At 36.3% G+C, this 19916-nt stretch overlaps 1 protein-coding gene across 2 annotated transcripts in view; it reads right to left on the bottom strand.

Annotated features, from left to right (window-relative positions):
* ANGPT1 (angiopoietin 1) overlaps window positions 1-19916 on the bottom strand; it is a 268562-nt gene that overhangs the window by 24520 nt on the left and 224126 nt on the right. For both annotated transcript variants that reach the window (XM_082364362.1, XM_082364363.1), the window contains exon 7: window positions 14475-14641. In XM_082364362.1, coding sequence (XP_082220488.1) covers window positions 14475-14641 — 167 coding nt within the window. The remainder of the gene's footprint in view (window positions 1-14474; window positions 14642-19916) is intronic.

Genomic DNA, 19916 nt, shown 5'->3' with positions numbered 1-19916 from the left:
GGCCGCGATAGTGAGAGGCCCGCGCACCGCGATGAAGAGTGGCCCCCGCTTGCCGCAACTAGAGGAAGCCCTTGCGCAGAAACGAAGACCCAACACAGCCAAAAATAAATAAATAAATTAATTAATTAAAAAAAAAAAAAAGAAGAAGATATAGGTGGTTTGGTACAAAGTAAGTATGAATGAAGAAAATAACTGACAATAAAGTCATCAACCAAAATTTTCCTTCTTTTATCTCCCCACTCCCTACAAAAAAAAAAATATATATATATATAAAACATTAACTTCTAAACAGTAGGACTGTGTCATTGTATTTGCATATGTGTGTCTATAGAACTCAAGAGATAGTACAACAAAACAGAGTTTGGAGCTTAATTGTCTGGGTTTAGAGCGTAGCTCTTATCCTTTCTGATCCTCAGTTGCCTCATCTGTAAAATGACTCTAATAATAGTAACGTCCTTCTAATATTGTTGTGATAACTAAATGAAGTAATACATATAAAAGCCTTGAAAGGACTGTCACATGTAGAGTACTTATGAATATTAATAAAAAATTAAACAAAGAAACCAAACTTCCCTAACCAATAACTATAAACTACACAGAAGCACGGTAAACATGAGCTATATGAATAAGTCTAAATTAAACAAGCAAAATGTATACGACATTGATAGACATACATAAGCATACTGAGAGTGATGAAAACAGTGAGATAGACATGGAGCTAATTAAGACATGTATGTAGGCAATAAGCTGGAGAAATTCAAGATGAAAAAGACCAATTTTCTCAAATCCATAGGCCCCGTTTCCTTTGAAAGTTTTCCTCATTTTTATATGGAGCAAGCAGAATACTATGCACAAAGAACAAGAAACCAGAGTCCCTTTGCTGACTGACTACCTAATTTAAGGTCTACATTATTTTGAACCCAGATGCCTAAATAACAATCCTTTAATTCAAATGTTTATTCTTTAATAAAGTAAAATTCCAATCTTTTGAGCATCCTAAGTTTTTCTTGCCATATAATAGGGTGCTTTATTGGCTGAATCTAGCACATGTATTTTTTTTTAATATCTTTATTGGAGTATAATTGCTTTACAATGTTGTGTTAGTTTCTGTTGTACAACAAAGTGAATCAGCTATAAGGATACATACGTCCCCATATCCCCTCCCTCTTGAGCCTCCCTCCCACCTTCCCTATCCCACCCCTCTAGGTGGTCACAAAGCATCGAGCTGATCTCCCTGTGCTATGCAGCAGCTTCCCACTAGCCACCCATTTTACATTTGGTATATATGTCAATGTTACTCTCTCACTTCATCCCAGCTTCCCCTTCCCCCACTGTGTCCTCAAGTCTGTTCTCTACGTCTGCATCTTTATTCTTGCCCTGCCACTAGGTTCATCAGTACTGTTTTTTTTAAGATTCCATATATGCAGTACGTGTATTTTTTTTTCCCTTTCTTTACTCATAATTGGTACTTGGAAAAATCCCTTAAAAGATCACCCATTCCAACCTATCCTTTAATTCGCATCTTTACTTCCTGAAAGCTTCCTTTATGACGCTGTCTTCCTTAATTGGCATCATTTGTTCTCAAATGGAATTGAATCATTGGGGAATCACCAGAATTTGTGTAGTGTATTAATCTAACCATTATTTAAGAAGGAGTACCTTATTTGCTTCTTAAGCTTCGGAAGCCCTGATGTACATATGTAATTTGATAGATATCTTTGAACATGTTTCGTGGAAGATGTGCAAGTGTGAAAAATGCCTGAGATAGCAAGGGTCATGGGAATCTGTGTTGTGATTAAGAAAGATACATTTTCAGAGTTATAGAAAACCTCAGCCCCAAATAATAAGAAACTTCAGAGAATCCAGTTTCACTTATTCCCTGATTCTATTATGATTGTTTTATATAGTATTAGCTTTCATTATACATGTTTAAATTTTACACAAATTTTTCATCTAAGTTTTGACAGCATATATTTTAATGTCCCTTCCTTGACTTACAAATATTAATATAATGTAGAACTTTGATGAAAATGAGTTTATCAACCACCCAGGTATTCTCAAACTCTTGACACACAATACATTGTTAACAGCGACTCGTTTCAAAACCCCAGTAAAATACAGTTCTCAGTTTTTCTCAGTGACATGATGATTGCATTTGTTCAAAATTCATGATAAATTCTTCCTCCATAAAAACAAAATAGTAAACTCACACTCTGTTGTCTATGAGTGCTTTTGCACAGTGCTGAAAGAGTACACTCTACTCTGTACGTTAAAAAAAAAAACAAAACGATTTTCATGAAAGCTGTCACAATGAAACCATACTTCTCAAAGTTCAGAAATATACACCGTAGTGATTCTCTGTTTTCAGTTCTAAATAAAAATAACGTTCTTCTAGTATTCCTCCCTTTTCTAAGGATACGTTAAAAAAATGAGTGCCAAATGAATTACATGGCACTAAGACCCCTGTAAAGAACACACAGTCCCTTAAACTTATTTCAATTCCCTTGGCGTCATGTGTGGCTGATAGCATCAGTTCCGAGTGAGTGGCTCACTGACCAGACCGCTTTTGGTGCCTAAAGGACCAGGCTGACAGCCATCTCAGAGAGTTTATGGGTCTGCTTTTTTACTAAAAATTAAGTCAGGACCTTGTAAAACTTATGATTGAAACTGGTAATTTTTTTTTTTTTTTAACGTAAACAAGTTCAAGGGAGGTAGATTTGTTCTCATTTTTATTTCTGTTTAAAAAGCAGCAAGAAACTTTCTTTCCAGTATCCCCTAGGGGAAGATAGAGGAAGAGGAAAGGGTGGGTAGAATGCTGAAAACCATTGAGAGACACTGTCTGAGGTTTTTTGCAAAGAGGAAATACTTTCTCTTGGTGCACTTGGACAATGTGTTGCTATAAGTTCTGCAAATAAGGCTCCAGCATGTATAAACAGATTCTTCTGTTGACCAAAATCGTCAGTGTACTTATTTCTCTCCACAATTAATGTAAGATACAGTCCAAACTCCTTATCATGTAATATGGCCTTTGTTTTCTGTAGCACAGCGAACCTCTACATACAAGATACTTGCTTTTGTCTAACTAAGGCAGGCTCTCTCCCACTTCTGGGTCTTTGTCCACATTGCTCCTTCTGGCTGGAATCTCAAGACTTCCCTCCTACCACCATCCTCCATATATGCCTCAAGAGAACTTACTCATACTTCACAAATAACCAAGAATTTCCTCCACGAAGGCTTCCCTGGTCCCCTTCAGTCTCCTCCAATGTACGCCAATCCATCCTCAACCCCAGCCAAATTCACCGCTTTCTTTAGTGCCCAACTATAGCCTAATTCCAAGAGTTCTTATTGTGGAGCTGAATCATACATAAATGTGAGCAAAATTTTGTGCTTGTTCATTTATTCTGGGGAGAAGATGCGTAGCTCCAGCAAATTTTTGAAAAGGTCTATGATTCCTTGATCAAAAACCAAAACAGTACAAAACAAAAAACCAAACAGGCATGTTAAAACATACTGCAGCTGAAACTTTTATTTTAAGCCATCTATCCCTCCCATGTTTTCTTCCTTCTCTTCAACTATTAGCTCCACAAGACCAGCAAGGATGATGTGTCCTTTTAGTGTCATTAAAGTGTTATTTCTGCATCAGCATCACCTGGGTGTACCTGGTAGGCTTGAGATACCTAGGTTCTATCCCAGGATCAGAATCTCTGGATGTGAGATTCAAAAATCTACACTTTAGACAAAGATCTTAGTTGACTTTATGCACACTCAAGTTTGGAAATAATTGAGTAGTACCAGGCAAATAATAGCAACATGATAAATATTTGGTGGCTGGCTGGCTGGATAAATGAGTGAATGCAGACTCTGATTTCAAAAGAATTGTAGCAACTTTTAAGAGAGTAATTTTAGTGAAGTTATGTAAATTAAAGCAAAACCATATCCAGTTAAGAGAGAAAATAATTATGAATATTGGACAACTACATATTTAATAATTATTATTTATTAACAAGCCAAGGAAATACTGACTTAATGTCTTTAATTATCAGCATATGTTCTAGGTTAGGTGATGTTAAAGAAGCATACAATATTCAGATGTAATTATTCTGCTAAGAAAGAATACTAGGTGTACTTTAAAAATCAGATTATAAATAGGTACAAACTATTCATTTGATCTTTAACACATCTGCTATTTTTAAAGCATAGTTCATTAAAATAATTATTTTATAACAATGTTGTGACCTCCAGTTGTTTATATAATGACTTCTGATCTTCAGATCAGGAAAATTCTCTCTAGAATTGATCATAAGCACATGTGAGGGAAAAGAAAATTATTCTTTATCCAGGTGTTTAGTTGAGCTTCTAATTGAGGCAGGTAATAAAATAGCACTTTTGATTCTTTCAATAGAGAATGAGCAGACCAGCATAAGCACTGGCATTTGTAATGTTAGTACCAAAAGAGACATATCAAAGCACTTTGCAAATATTTGGCATGGAGTAAATGCTCAATTAATATTAGTTAAAGTTGATTGCTATGATGATACTATCAGTACAGAATTTATAGTTGAGCATTTAATGTTGATATTTGTTGATACTTGTCATAATTATTTTAAATGGTTTTATAACTGCTTCTGGTTGAAATGAGTAAAGGCTCTCGAAAAGAAATAAATCATCTAGACAGAAAAAGCACTGTATTAGTTACAGGGTAGTCAATATTTTATATTGTCATTTTCATCATTTAAAAATTTTTTACTCAAAAAATATAATTAACTAAATCTCATAGTTTCTGATAAGCTCTCAGTTATTTACCTGTGAGTTCTAAAAAAAATCAAAGTTTACTGTCACCAAGTGGCAGCTATCAAAATTGTAGGCAGAGTACCTAGTCCTTGTAACCCACAAACTATTTACTGGTGACAGCAACACAGCATCCTTTTCCAGGATTAATTGGCCTAGGGAATAAGGTATGCTGTGTGTTTATTTTATTTCATTTGCTTGGCATGATGCAAGAAAGAAATTCTTGCCTAACTTTTACAGGTAAAAATAAATAAATAAACAGAAGAGCCTGCAGTTGAATAGATCAGGGAAATGGATCTCATCCAAGCAACAATCCAAGAAACTAAAGGACATAGCACTTTATTAAAAACCTTACATGGAAACTGTCATATGCTTCCATTCTATACCATAAACCTCTGAGGGCAGGAATTTGACTTGATCTCTGAATTTCTACCATCTATATCCATAATTGCCATATAGTAATCAGTTGTGTTTGCTGAATGCACAAAAGATATCTTTGTTGATGTGTCTTTCATATATTTATTAGAAAGTGCTTCCTTTCCAGACATATGCCAAGCACTGTGGAGAGGTCCGTGCCCTCCTAGAGGTGGCAGTTTAATAAGAAAGAATAGCCCATTACAACCCCCTGTGATAAGGACTTTGATAACGGTAGGCACAGAGCACAGGGAGAGCACATAGAAGGGGCTCCTTACCCAATCTAAAAAGCAGAGCTCTACAGTCTGAGCTAAGACTTAAAGGATAAAGAAAATCAAGTCAGGAAAGAGGTTAAGCTCTTGAAGGATAACGGTTGAGTTTTGTGGATTTGTCTCACCCACATGTCTTGCACATTGTTGCTGCTCATATTTATTGAACAGAGTAATAAAAACATTGAGTGAAAAAAAATTGATTGGGATGTGAGAAAGACTATGCAGATGGGCTGCCCTTAGAGGCTGAGTCCTAAGTCTCTCACATATTACTAGCTGTCTGGCTCTCCTCTTCGCTCTTAGCATCATACTTCATCATTATCCCTTTACACTCTATGCTTAAACAAAACCTTACTACTTGCAGTTTGCCTAACAAGACATGCTGGGTCTCACTTACAAGCTTTCATATATGCTATTCACTCTTCTATCTCCAACTTGAACTATTTCTTCAGCTAATTCCAATTTGCCATTTTTATGTCAACTTAGGTTACCCCTTGGAGGCCTTCCCAAGCCCCTAAAATTGGTTAGGTCCCCCTATTCATGCCACACTTGTCTTTATCCCCAAACTCACTATGTTCATGGCATTGTAATTGCCTGTTTTTCTGTCTACTGTCTATCCCTTCCCCTAGCCCCATCACACACGAGTATAGACATGTGTGAACACACACGTACATGACTGTACTGAAATATCTCTGGATATTTTAGCCTAGGATAGCACATAATAGAAAATAACAAATATTTTCTTCATTGAAGATAGAGCTTTCATCTTTTCAGTGGTGGCCAACATTTAGGAGGACCCCCAGCAGTGAGATCACAGGACATCTCCCCAGATTATTTCCTGGAGCAGCATTAGCTGATTCTAGCGATTTCTGCCAATTTATAAGTTTCTCGGACAGCAGTTGTCTGAGTCCCAGAATTACTCATTCTGGAGCTGGAATCCTGGGAATCCTTAGACCTAGCAGCACCAAGGCATTTGTTTTTGTTGTCTTAGAAAAATTTAAGACTCTAGAGACTGACATTAATCTGCATTAAAATCAAGAGATTTCCTGATCTCTATAAGGCCTGAAGAAGGTACAGAGTGACTTTGTAAGACCATGCCTTCTTCCTCTTGAATATTTCATCTCAGTCAAGGAGTATAAAATACAAATTTTGTTGAATAAAACAATTCCTTCTCTGTTTTAGGAAGTATAACCACAACAAAAATCGTAGTCTAAATAAAAGTAATACACCTCCCAAGTTGGAGAAATTATTTGAAAATACAAATAAAACTACTTAAAGCCTTAGGTTTGATACCTAGGCTAAAATTTCAAGAGGGTAGAAACTGCTAGGAGATTCCCTATATATTTTTTTTCCTACCTTGATCAGTCCAGAACTGCTGTAAGAAATAAATTTCCTCTTAGTATTTCAACATATCTGCTACTGGTTCCAGCCAGGACAATGCAGCCCAGAGGATCAGAGAAATGAAAAACATATCACTAAAAGTGAAACAAGTTTTGCAATACCTACAAAAATGCAGGGCTTAAATTTACGTGGGAGGCTCAAGAGAATTCTTTTCAATCCACACTGATTTGTTTTGTCCTTGAAATATACACATGGCATGGGAATACTTTAATGATGGAAAAAAGGATTTTGGAATTAAAAAGACTTCATCCTTACCTCCTCATTTTACTTCTGAGGACCTGAAACTTGGAAAAGTGAAGTAACTTGTCCAAGGTCATTCAGAAAAGTAACTACAGATCCAAGTCTAGAGTTCATGTCTCTTGATCCCCAATACAATATTTTACCCATTACATAAAACTGCTTCCCAATAAAGACCTTGGCCAAAAATAAACTTTGTGCAAAAAGATGTTTAATGGCCAAATTATTTTCAAGTTTTCTTTTTTTTTTGTAATTTTGTTTAAACATCTTTTCCATCTCTTCATGTGGAATCTCTTCCAGAACAAGGCTTTAGCATAGCCATAGTTCTACCCTGAAAGTATCATTCATCCCTAACAAATAATAAGGAGATAATAAAATGAGAAGAAAATCACCAAACTGTGCATTATAAATATTATGGTAAGATTATAATTATAATCTAAAATGTGCATTAAATAGTGAAACATTATCATTCAGTCTTCGCGAATACAAATTTTCTATTGGTTCAAAGAAGGGCTATCTTTAAGCTTGTCATTATACTATCTGTGACAGAGGATTTATTAATTGAGTTAATATAAAAAGACAAAGGAATTAACTTTAGGGAACAAACTGTAACCAAGAATGGAAAAAATTAACATGTAAAGTCACTTGATAAAATCACATGCAAAATTTATCTCCAATTGGTAAATCGTTACTTTTTCAGATATGATAATATAATACAATGTACTCTACAAATGTCTGAGGCACTAGCAAGGGGGAGGCCAAAGGGATATTGTAGTAAGTCCCCACAACCACTTCAATCAACATAGATCAGCTTTATGTGTTTTATAACTTATGACATTTTGTAAGAATCTTCTTTGAGACTACATATTCCATTGTAAAAAACTCCACAAAACTTTAAGTGATTAAACTTAACCCAACCAATAATGGGACAAAATGACCTTTTGCGCCTTCGCATGTGATGAAATGGGAAGTACACAGTATTGTTTATTTAGCATTCTTGTCAAAAAGATTTAATTTGAATCTCATTAGGAAGAAATAATCAGATAAATTAATAAAGAGACATTTCTGAGGAAAACTGATCTGCATTAAAAAAAAAAATACTAATGGCGAGTGTGTGGTAGGTAACTGCTCTAGGTAAAAAGTGACTAAAGAGATTGCAGATGCAGTGAGTGAGCCTGAGCTGGGTCCTGAATCCAAATAAGTAAATAGATAAGTACCAATCAGTAAAAGACATTTTTGGGACAGTGGTTGGGGGGTTGGATTTCAATATAGAAACATACTAAATTTTTATTGAATAAATAATAAACTTCCTGGGTGTGATAAAAATTGAATTAAATAATAAAACATATCTTTCATAGTCATATGGCACTTAAGTTTGTCCAATACAAAGTATGTTTGCATATTCTTTCTGATTGGATCCATATAACAAAATGGTGAGAACTACAGGAGAGCGGACATTATTCCCACTTAAAGATGAGAAAATTGAGATATAAAAGTATTAGGTGATTTGCCCAAGGTATTGCTAGATTGTGCTACTGTCAAGTTGGTTTATCTGAGAACTGTGCTTCTGATTCTCCTTCTTTGTACAGTTCCAAGTTAGAGTTGGCCCCAAGAGGACTCTGTATGAGATTTGGAAGGTGGAAGTAAAGCAGTGGTCCAACTCAGATTATCATTAGATACGGTGATGTTCAGGGTCAGAGGTGCCCAGCAGTTCTCAGCTTGTGCTCTCTTCCACTCTGCATCCAGCTTGCCTCCCCCATGCTGGCAATCTGTCCAGACTCAACACCAGATGCCTGATTGCACAACCCTAGGTAACGTAGCTACGGCTTTTCTTAGATCTCCCCTGCTGTGAGATCTAAGCTGGTAGCTGGATTTGGTAGTTGGACGTGCCTGGTTTCTCGAATTTTCCTGCTGGCTCCAGCTTGTCCACTACCACACTGGGGTTCATGTATATGTGTTAGTGACCCTTCCTCTGATTATCCACCTTCATCTTCCAGACCTTCACTTTCCCAGCTCACCTCACATTTGTGTAAGGTGGAATTTGTATAGTAAATCCCTTATTTCCATAATACTCATCATGGTTTTGTTTCCGTAACTGAACATTGACTGATACAACCAAATTGGCTTTATGGATAGTGAAGCCAGACTTCACTATTTAAGAGCTTCCACATCTTCTGATTCTTATTCCAGAGCTCCTTCCAGTAGATCACAGCATCTCCCTAAACCCACAATTAAACATTTATTTCTTTTAAGCATTGGATGTGGTGGCAGTTATGTATTTGTTTTTTAACTCTAAGTATTAGGACCAGCAAAGACCAGCAAAGTTTTTATGAGAAGAAAAAGGTCACTGTAAGCCCTAAACTGATGGAAAATCTTACTGAAGTATTTTTAGGGAGATCAAAATTTAATCATTTATCAAAGAACTGAAGGGGAAAAAAATAAAAAAAGAAATGTATACATAAAAGTAATTTTATCCTAGTGAATAAGTTTTGAGCTGCAAGGCGCTTTATAAATACTTTAATTTATAGGACAGAAAATTAAGAGATGAGATAATGTGTCCGCAGACATTCAGATTATTAAAGACAGAAGTGGGGTTAGAAGAAACATACTTATCTCTTAGAATATGTGCTTTGAGTGTATTTAATTCCAGCAATTAACTGATGGATTTCCTCTTATTGAGGGATGGCCAAAAGGTGGGCAGTTAGAGATCAAAGCTCAAATTGTGACTTCTACTCATATTAGTACTTGTGACCTTATGCGAAATACCACACCTCAATTTTCTTATGTAAAACAAGGTGTCTGGTGCATAGCATGTATTCAACAAACACTAACTATTAACTATTAGCAATAATTTGGCTGGCTTAGGTATATATCTTGAATTTTGATAAAAGTAGTTTCCATATTCTAGAAACTTAGAAATTAGTGGGAAAGATCATACACACAGTTATTTAATAAATACTTGTTAATGACATAATAGAATGTGGATACTGGGTAGTTATTCACAGACTGTTATGCATCTATGGGACCACAAAGCATCCAAATTGACCTGAGAATGAGGGTGATGCATTTCTCTGGGAAATCAGTGTAGGGATATTTATAGGTGAATGATCTTAGGATCGATTCCTGTGGCAGAGTGAAGAAAGCAGTACTGAGCAGAGGGAGAAGCTGCATGGGCTCACATGCAATCACAGTGAACATCTCAGCTCATCTCGAGTGAAATTCTGGACCTTGGATAGCCCTTCAGAATTGTCCTGAATTAGGGCAAGTGGTCCTTAATAGACTCCTATACTGACCAGTCATTGGATGCAATCTGTCTGTAGGAAGGAGCAGTGACCTTGAATGAGATGACTGTCTTCAGTCATAGGCATACCCAGGCAGGGGACCTTGGCTACAAGCTGTTAGCCAGCCATGTTCCCAGGAAGTGGGAGAAGGAGTGCTTCAGGTCTGAAGGGAGGATATAGAGGAGCACATCGGAGCATATACCATAGTAGGTATCAGGGAAGACTTCCTGAAATAAAGGAAAATCTTAAAGATTTAGAAGATGTATCCAAAGTTGGGTTTATATGTATAGGGTAAGGATACAGCATAAACAAAGGCGTGGGTGGTTAAGGGAAATTGCAAGTAGTTTCTGGATCATAATCACATTAAGGGGGTATCTGGGTGAGGTTGGGGGAACAATATGATAGTAATAGCTCAATAAGTAGGTAGGACCAGGTCAGGAAGAGTTTTAGGTGGCAGACTTTAAGCTGTAGATATTTAAACACTGTTGAAATATGTGAAGGATGGCAGAGCCCAAGTCAGACTGTGTTTCAGAAAAAACATCTCAATAATAGCGTGGAAGATATATTTGAGAGCATCAAGACTGGAGGCAGGAAGGCTTTATATCCGTCTGGGTGTTAGATGACGAGGATCTGGATAATACTGCCTCTCTAGAGGAAGTACTTAGTAATTTCATGTTGATTGTGTGTTATTGCACATGATGTATTTATCATAACACTCTCACATTATTGTTTTTTTCTTATTTATATTCTCTTGGGTTCTACAGATTTTATTTTCTATCTGAGAAAATCATTTGGACTTTCCTTGGAGGATAAAAGGAAAATATGTTTATTACATGTACATTTGTAAGCTCATCAATCTATTCACAACATTTACTTTCAATCAATATGTGTCTAGAGCATGAGAAAGATCTATTTAAAAATTTTTTTGGTTTATACATTATGGCCACAACTATTACAAGAGTTTTCAAAATATAATTTCTATTAAGATAAAATATTTTAAAAAAGAAAACTCAAAAATTTCTGAATTTAATTTGAAAGAGGAAAAATATAGAAAATGTAAAAATAGAAGAAAAAAACCCACCATGAATTCCATAGTTTTGATTTTAGTTGGAATTTAGTTGAATTTGAGAAGGTCAATTGACCAAAGCCTCATCAAAGTTTCTTCATCTTTAAAATGTGTCTAATAATACTTAGCTCAAAATTCATTGTAAGGATTAAATGATTATAATATTAAAAATCATTTCACAGATTATAAAATACTATACAAGTGTTAGCATTAATTCCTTTAATAATTTATCACAACGAGGCATCCTAATTCAGAGGGAAGAGAAATGAGAACAAGCACAGAAAAGCAAAGCTAGATATCTGGAGTCCTGACTTGAGGCCACCTGTGGTGCTACTGGGCCTGGAGAATTAGTGCTGGGTATGAGTGAAGATAGAGGTGGAGAGGGAAGTCACAAGGGTGTAGCTTCCCTTTTCAAGCTTCTGTTTGATTTTCTTTGAAAGAGTGAATAATGCCAGTTTATAGTGTGCTTATTTTAATTAAGCTTTCACCAGAACAGGCATTATGTTTTAATGAGTTTTAATTTCTCATTTGATGCCATTGTGAATCTTAATATTTAACTGCATGAGAAGGTGATGATTACAGATCTATTTTCTGCTGGGTCTTGGCAGGAAAGAGGGCCAGAGCCACCAGCTTTATTACAGTAGCATTATAGAGTGGAAACCACACCTAACTAGGAAGGAGACAAACATCCCATATTTAAGTCGTTTTCCCTCCTTGGACAAAAATATTACATATTTCTGAACCTCAGCCTTCTTTTCTTTAAAACCAGAGGTTTGGAATTAAATGATTAAGTTCCTTCTGGATCTATAATTCTGATTCTCAAGGTTCACAATTCTCTCAAGAGAGAAAAATGGAGATCTCAGAGTGTACACCTCACTTTAGCTTTTTGATCACAGATCTGCATTATTTGGGTGAAGGTCAGAATTACAAAGATGCTCAAGGACCAGGAAATGCTCAGTGAGGGCAGTGGGCATCTTAAGAGGAGATAAGTGTGCCTTCCTCATGCAGATGCCAGAATGACATTCATACCATGTACCCTGAAGCCTACTTCAGATGCCTCCGACCCTCGTAAACCTACCCACTCTTTGCACCCTTAATACCACCCCAGCCTCATAAGTGCACACACACAAGAACTGAGAGACATTTTGGAAAAGAACCAAAGCAAATTATTCAGGAGCCTAGAAAAAAGACTAGACTAATTATTTGCTAGTCCTATTGTCAGGCTGTCTGACATTAGCCAAGTTTCATATAGTTTCAAGTTTCAGCTCAAAACATTTACATAAGAGTACCCCTGATGTTTTACAGTGGTTTTTCTTGTTATAAAACTCTCAAAACATTGACCTCCTTGGAAACATTTCTTCTTACAGTCCATTGCATTTTATAAATGTCTCTTCTTTGGTTTCTTGAGTTGCCATATGCACACCCTCTCTCCCCACCATGAGACTATCAACTCTTTAGATCTATTTCTCATCTTCTGTTGTGGTGACATCATCACTGTTTGTTAAGAAAATGATTATTATGTCTCCAAGGATCCAATCCCACACATAATCCATTAAAATAAAATGAGATGTGTTCATAAAAGAATTGTAGATTTAAACTCCTAAAGGATGGCATGTTTCAAAAAGACAAATAGCAGCAGAAACAGTTGAACTATGAGGAGATGGCCACACAGGTTGGAAAAAAAGCATAAGGCCTTGGTCGCTGTCACTGCATTTGTTTGAAGCAGTGTGCCAACCCTTTAAAGCACACAATCGTGTTTCCAAGACCACTGTAGAGTAGCCACGATATCGAGAGTTTAAAATCATTGCAACCCTAATTTACTGTTTATCTAATTTACAAAACTGAGTCACACACCATTATTAAGGACCTGCTATGTGCCAAGTATTGCATTTATGGGTACTGATATAAAAGTAACTGAAATATACTTCCTGTTCTCAAGGAAGGCCAACCAGTTATTTAGTGACCTAGTTTGTAACAAAGCTAAACTGTGAGGTCTGGGAGACTAGTGACCTCCTCACTGACTGCAAGTTTGCCAGTGCCTAGTAGAGTTCTGGGAACATAGAAGTAATACAATAAGTGTTTGTGAAATGAATTTACCACCCTGCATTACTTGATTAACCATTTTTTTCTAGTGTACAAGCTGCTCATTGAAAAAAAAATCAGAGATGTTAACAATTAAGTATATAGTCTATTTTTAATCCTCAATGATGTGTTGTGTATGTTGATGCCATTACTTGGATTTATTTTTGTCTCTCACATTACTGACCAAAAAATTCTAAATTATGCCTCACCTTATTTTTTAGTAAATCATTCAAACATAAAATTTTACTCCTCTTTTGTCACCTTCAAGATAATGTAAAAAATAATTTAAGAAAAGTAAATAAGGGAAGTACAAGTAAAAAAAATCTTTTGATAGAAGAAAGTATTTATTTCAAGCCCCTGAGTTTGAGTCAATTCTCTGTCATTAGTTTTATATGTATAAAGTCACTGCACCTCCATAACAATAACAGCAACAATAAAAATAACAACAATAATATCATGTTTGAATTAATTCCCTATCCTCTAGAATTTGAGCCAACATCAAAATAATCAGTCTGGGAATAAATACACTACCATGTGTGAAATAGCTAGCACAGGGAGCTCACCTCAGTGCTCTGTGACGACCTAGATGGGTGGGATGGGGGGTGGGTGGGAGGGAGGTCCAAGGGGGAGGGGATATAGGTACACATATAGCTGATTCCCCTCATTGTACAGCAGAAACTAATACAACATTGTAAAGCAATTTTACTCCAATTAAAAAAAAATTCTAAAAAAAAATAATCAGTCTGTGAAAACTGAAATTTAAAGCTTTGAAGAAGTCTTTACAGGGTTTTTTGCATCCCTTTGTCATAGGCTTAGACAGCCTGATTTTCAATTTGAAGGATAACTTTGATCATTTCTTTTTTTCACACTTTTCCATTAAAACTCTTAAATGACTAGGCCTGAGGCAGTTGAACACCACACCCAAGAAGGACCTACCTGTAATTCTGCTTTTCATTTCCTATGTGGAATCTGTCGTATTGTGAATAGGCTCGGTTTCCTTCCCAGTCCATTAACTCGATTCTTAGTGTGTACTGCCTCTGACTGGTTATGGCAAAAATAAACTCATTACCCAGCCAATATTCACCAGAGGGATTTCCAAAACCCTGTGAAAGAAGACAGGGATGCGGTTATTAATTCAGAGAGAAGCTCTTTCCATGTTTAGTATTAAGCTATGTTCTAAACAATAAAAAACATTCTTTAAAAGTAAAGATGGTTCTTTCATATTTTTATACACTTTCTTCGATTACTCACTCAGTATTTTTCTGCTATGTTTCCCTCCATCGAGGCTCATGTCTAATTCTTATTACAGTAAATTCTGATATACAAATCTGTGTAGATGAGACGTTTTTGAATTAAATGAATCTGGTTAATAGGTTTAACCAGTAAATGCTTCTCAATCACAGCTTGCTTTTGAAAACGTTTCTAAAATACTAGTTAATGGAATATTTTCAACATAGTGTAAATATTCTTCAATGAATATCATCAGCATAGTATCAGACAAGTTATTTAACAATATTACTATTAATTTTGTTATTATTATTCACAAGTCAAATTATGGTTAGATAATAACAGATTACTAGACCCTTAACTTCTCTAGCTTTAACAGTTTCATTTTTAAGTAATAATAAGCAAATCTGTAAATCCAGAACTGTAATCATTTAAATACTTCGCCTCCATAGATTAGGATTTTGAGGCCGAAGGCTGACACTTAAGAGCTAGTAAGTGAACCCGGCTGGCTGACCCGCCCCAGCATCTCAATATGGTTCCACTGTTCTCTTTAGGGCAATCCCAGTCACTGTTACTGTGTTCAAAACTGTTTTCTTTGTGGAGTAAAAGAAAGTACACAAAAGAAAGCTAACTCTTAATGTTGGCTATGTTAGTGATAGGAAAATTTAAAACCCTAGGAAACTACTGGCATCCTAGACTTTGGGTATTCACAATTGCCTCAGAAAGTGTTCCTTGGTAAAACTTGAAGTTCAGTGTAATTCTTGATATATCGGTTTGTTTTACTGACCAGACTATGAACTCCTTGACGACAGAAGCTGTGTTGTATTTGTGAATCCTCAAAGACTAGTAGAATGCTGGCATACACTGGGCACTCCATATGTTTTATTGAAGTTCAAAGAAAATGGAAGAAAGGGAGGAAGGAAGAAAACAAAGGCTATGGCACCCTGTAATTGCATTCAGAGAAGTAACCTTAAAACATAATTCTTGTTGTAGGTAATTTGGTTGTGTCTCAGGGGTGTTTCTTTTTTATTTATTTATTTATTTATTTATTTATTTTTTGTGTGTTAGCTTCTGCTTTATAACAAAGTTAATCAGTTATACATATACAATATGTTCCCATATCTCTTCCCTCTTGCATCTCCCTCCCTCCCACCCTCCCCATCCCACCCCTCTAGGTGGTCACAAAGCACCGAGCTGATCTCCCTGTGCTATGCGGCTGCTTCCCACTAGCTATCTATTTTACATTTGGTAGTGTATATATGTCCATGACACTCTCTCACCCTGTCACATCTCACCCCTCCCCCTCCCCATATCCTCAAGTCCATTCTCTAGTAGGTCTGTGTCGTTATTCCCGTCTTGCCACTAGGTTCTTCATGGCCTTTTTTTTTTTTTCCCTTAGATTCCGTATATATGTGTTAGCATACTGTATTTGTTTTTCTCTTTCTGACTTACTTCACTCTGTATGACAGACTCTAACTCCATCCACCTCATTACAAATACCTCCATTTCATTTCTTTTTATGGCTGAGTAATATTCCATTGTATATATGTGCCACATCTTCTTTATCCATTCATCTGTCGATGGACATTTAGGTTGCTTCCATGTCCTGGCTATTGTAAATAGAGCTGCAACGAACATTTTGGTACATGACTCTTTTTGAACTATGGTTTTCTCAGGGTATATGCCCAGTAGTGGGATTGCTGGATCGTATGGTAGTTCTATTTGTAGTTTTTTAAGGAACCTCCATACTGTTCTCCATAGTGGCTGTATCAATTTACATTCCCACCAACAGTGCAAGAGAGTTCCCTTTCCTCCACACCCTCTCCAGCATTTACTATTTCTAGATTTTTTGATGATGGCCATTCTGACCGGTGTGAGATGATATCTCATTGTAGTTTTGATTTGCATTTCTCTAATGATTAATGATGTTGAGCATTCTTTCATGTGTCTGTAGGCCATCTGTATATCTTCTTTGGAGAAATGTCTATTTAGGTCTTCTGCCCATTTTTGGATTGGGTTGTTCGTTTTTTGTGTTATTGAGCTGCATGAGCTGCTTGTAAATCTTGGAGATTAATCCTTTGTCAGTTGCTTCATTTGCAAATATTTTCTCCCATTCTGAGGGTTGTCTTTTGGTCTTGTTTATGGTTTCCTTTGCTGTGCAAAAGCTTTTAAGTTTCATTAGGTCCCATTTGTTTATTTGTGTTCTTATTTCCATTTCTCTGGGAGCTGGGTCAAAAAGAATCTTGCTGTGATGTATGTCATAGAGTGTTCTGCCTATGTTTTCCTCTAAGAGTTTGATAGTGTCTTCCCTTACACTTAGGTCTTTAATCCATTTTGAGTTTATTTTTGTGCATGGTGTCAGGGAGTGTTCTAATTTCATACTTTTACATGTATCTGTCCAATTTTCCCAGCACCACTTATTGAAGAGGCTGTCTTTTCTCCACTGTATATGCTTGCCTCCTTTATCAAAGATAAGGTGACCATGTGTGCGTGGGTTTATCTCTGGGCTTTCTATCCTGTTCCATTGATCTATATTTCTGTTTTTGTGCCAGTACCAAACTGTCTTGATTACTGTAGCTTTGTAATATAGTCTGAAGTCAGGGAGCCTGATTCCCCCAGCTCCATTTTTCGTTCTCAAGATTGCTTTGGCTATTCGGGGTCTTTTGTGTTTCCATACAAATTGTGAAATTTTTTGTTCTAGTTCTGTGAAAAATGCCAGTGGTAGTTTGATAGGGATTGCACTGAATCTGTAGATTGCTTTGGGTAGTAGAGTCATTTTCACAATGTTGATTCTTCCAATCCAGGAACATGGTATATCTTTCCATCTATTTGTATCATCTTTAATTTCTTTCATCAGTGTCTTATAATTTTCTGCATACAGGTCTTTTGTCTCCTTAGGTAGGTTTATTCCTAGATATTTTATTCTTTTTGTTGCAATGGTAAACGGGAGTGTTTTCTTAATTTCACTTTCAGATTTTTCGTCATTAGTGTATAGAAATGCAAGAGATTTCTGTGCATTAATTTTGTATCCTGCTACTTTACCAAATTCATTGATTAGCTCTAGGAGTTTTCTGGTAGCATCTTTAGGATTCTCTATGTATAGTATCATGTCATCTGCAAACAGTGACAGCTTTACTTCTTTTCCGATTTGGATTCCTTTTATTTCTTTGTCTTCTCTGATTGCTGTGGCTAACACTTCCAAAACTATGTTGAATAATAGTGGTGAGAGTGGGCAACCTTGTCTTGTTCCTGATCTTAGTGGAAATGGTTTCAGTTTTTCACCATTGAGGACAATGTTGGCTGTGGGTTTGTCATATATGGCCTTTATTATGTTGAGGAAAGTTCCCTCTATGCCTACTTTCTGCAGGGCTTTTATCATAAATGGGTGTTGAATTTTGTCGAAAGCTTTCTCTGCATCTATTGAGATGATCATATGGTTTTTCTCCTTCAATTTGTTAATATGGTGTATCACATTGATTGATTTGCGTATATTGAAGAATCCTTGCATTCCTGGGATAAACCCCACTTGATCATGGTGTATGATCCTTTTAATGTGCTGTTGGATTCTGTTTGCTGGTATTTTGTTGAGGATTTTTGCATCTATGTTCATCAGAGATATTGGCCTGTAGTTTTCTTTCTTTGTGACATCTTTGTCTGGTTTTGGTATCAGGGTGATGGTGGCCTCGTAGAATGAGTTTGGGAGTGTTCCTCCCTCTGCAATATTTTGGAAGAGTTTGAGAAGGATAGGTGTTAGCTCTTCTCTAAATGTTTGATAGAATTTGGCTGTGAAGCCATCTGGTCCTGGGCTTTTGTTTGTTGGAAGGTTTTTAATCACAGTTTCAATTTCAGTGCTTGTGATTGGTCTGTTCATATTTTCTATTTCTTCCTGGTTCAGTCTCGGCAGTTTGTGCATTTCTAAGAATCTGTCCATTTCTTCCAGGTTGTCCATTTTATTGGCGTAGAGTTGCTTGTAGTAATCTCTCATGATCTTTTGTATTTCTGCAGTGTCAGTGGTTACTTCTCCTTTTTCATTTCTAATTCTATTGATTTGAGTCTTCTCCCTTTTTCTCTTGATGAGTCTGGCTAATGGTTTATCAATTTTGTTTATCTTCTCAAAGAACCAGCTTTTAGTTTTATTGATTTTTGCTATTGTTTCCTTCATTTCTTTTTCATTTATTTCTGACCTGATCTTTATGATTTCTTTCCTTCTGCTAGCTTTGGGGCTTTTTTGTTCTTCTTTCTCTAATTGCTTTAGGTGCAAGGTTAGGTTGTTTATTCGAGATGTTTCCTGTTTCTTGAGGTAGGCTTGTATTGCTATAAACTTCCCTCTTAGCACTGCTTTTGCTGCGTCCCATAGGTTTTGGGTCGTCGTATCTCCATTGTCATTTGTTTCTAGGTATTTTTTGATTTCCCCTTTGATTTCTTCAGTGATCACTTCGTTATTAAGTAGTGTATTGTGTAGCCTCCATGTGTTTGTATTTTTTACAGATCTTTTCCTGTAATTGATATCTAGTCTCATAGCATTGTGGTCAGAAAAGATACTTGATACGATTTCAATTTTCTTAAATTTACCAAGGCTTGATTTGTGACCCAAGATATGATCTATCCTGGAGAATGTTCCATGCGCACTTGAGAAAAATGTGTATTCTGTTGTTTTTGGGTGGAATGTCCTATAAATATCAATTAAGTCCATCTTGTTTAATGTATCATTTAAAGCTTGTGTGTCCTTATTTATTTTCATTTTGGATGATCTGTCCATTGGTGAAAGTGGGGTGTTAAAGTCCCCTACTATGATTGTGTTGCTGTCGATTTCGCCTTTTATGGCTGTTAGTATTTGCCTTATGTATTGAGGTGCTTCTATGTTGGGTGCATAAATATTTACAATTGTTATACCTTCCTCTTGGATCGATCCCTTGATCTCAGGGGTGTTTCTTAAAGTGCCCAACTGAATCATAATCACTGGAGCACTAGTTGAAAAAAAATATTCCTGGCTCCAATCTGAATCAAACTATCTGAGAGCCAGTCCATAAATCTGAATCTGAACAAACTCCCCGTTTGTCTTGTGCACATTCATGCTTGGAAGACTTGGAGGTGTCCAGTAATCACATAATATACTTTGATGTTGCAGAAAGAAACATATTCTGGTTCATT

The sequence above is a fragment of the Balaenoptera borealis genome (assembly GCF_965194805.1).
Source record: "Balaenoptera borealis genome assembly, chromosome: 17".
In the NCBI taxonomy this organism is placed as follows: Eukaryota; Metazoa; Chordata; class Mammalia; order Artiodactyla; family Balaenopteridae; genus Balaenoptera; species Balaenoptera borealis.
This window is presented reverse-complemented; position numbering and strand designations above follow the sequence as displayed.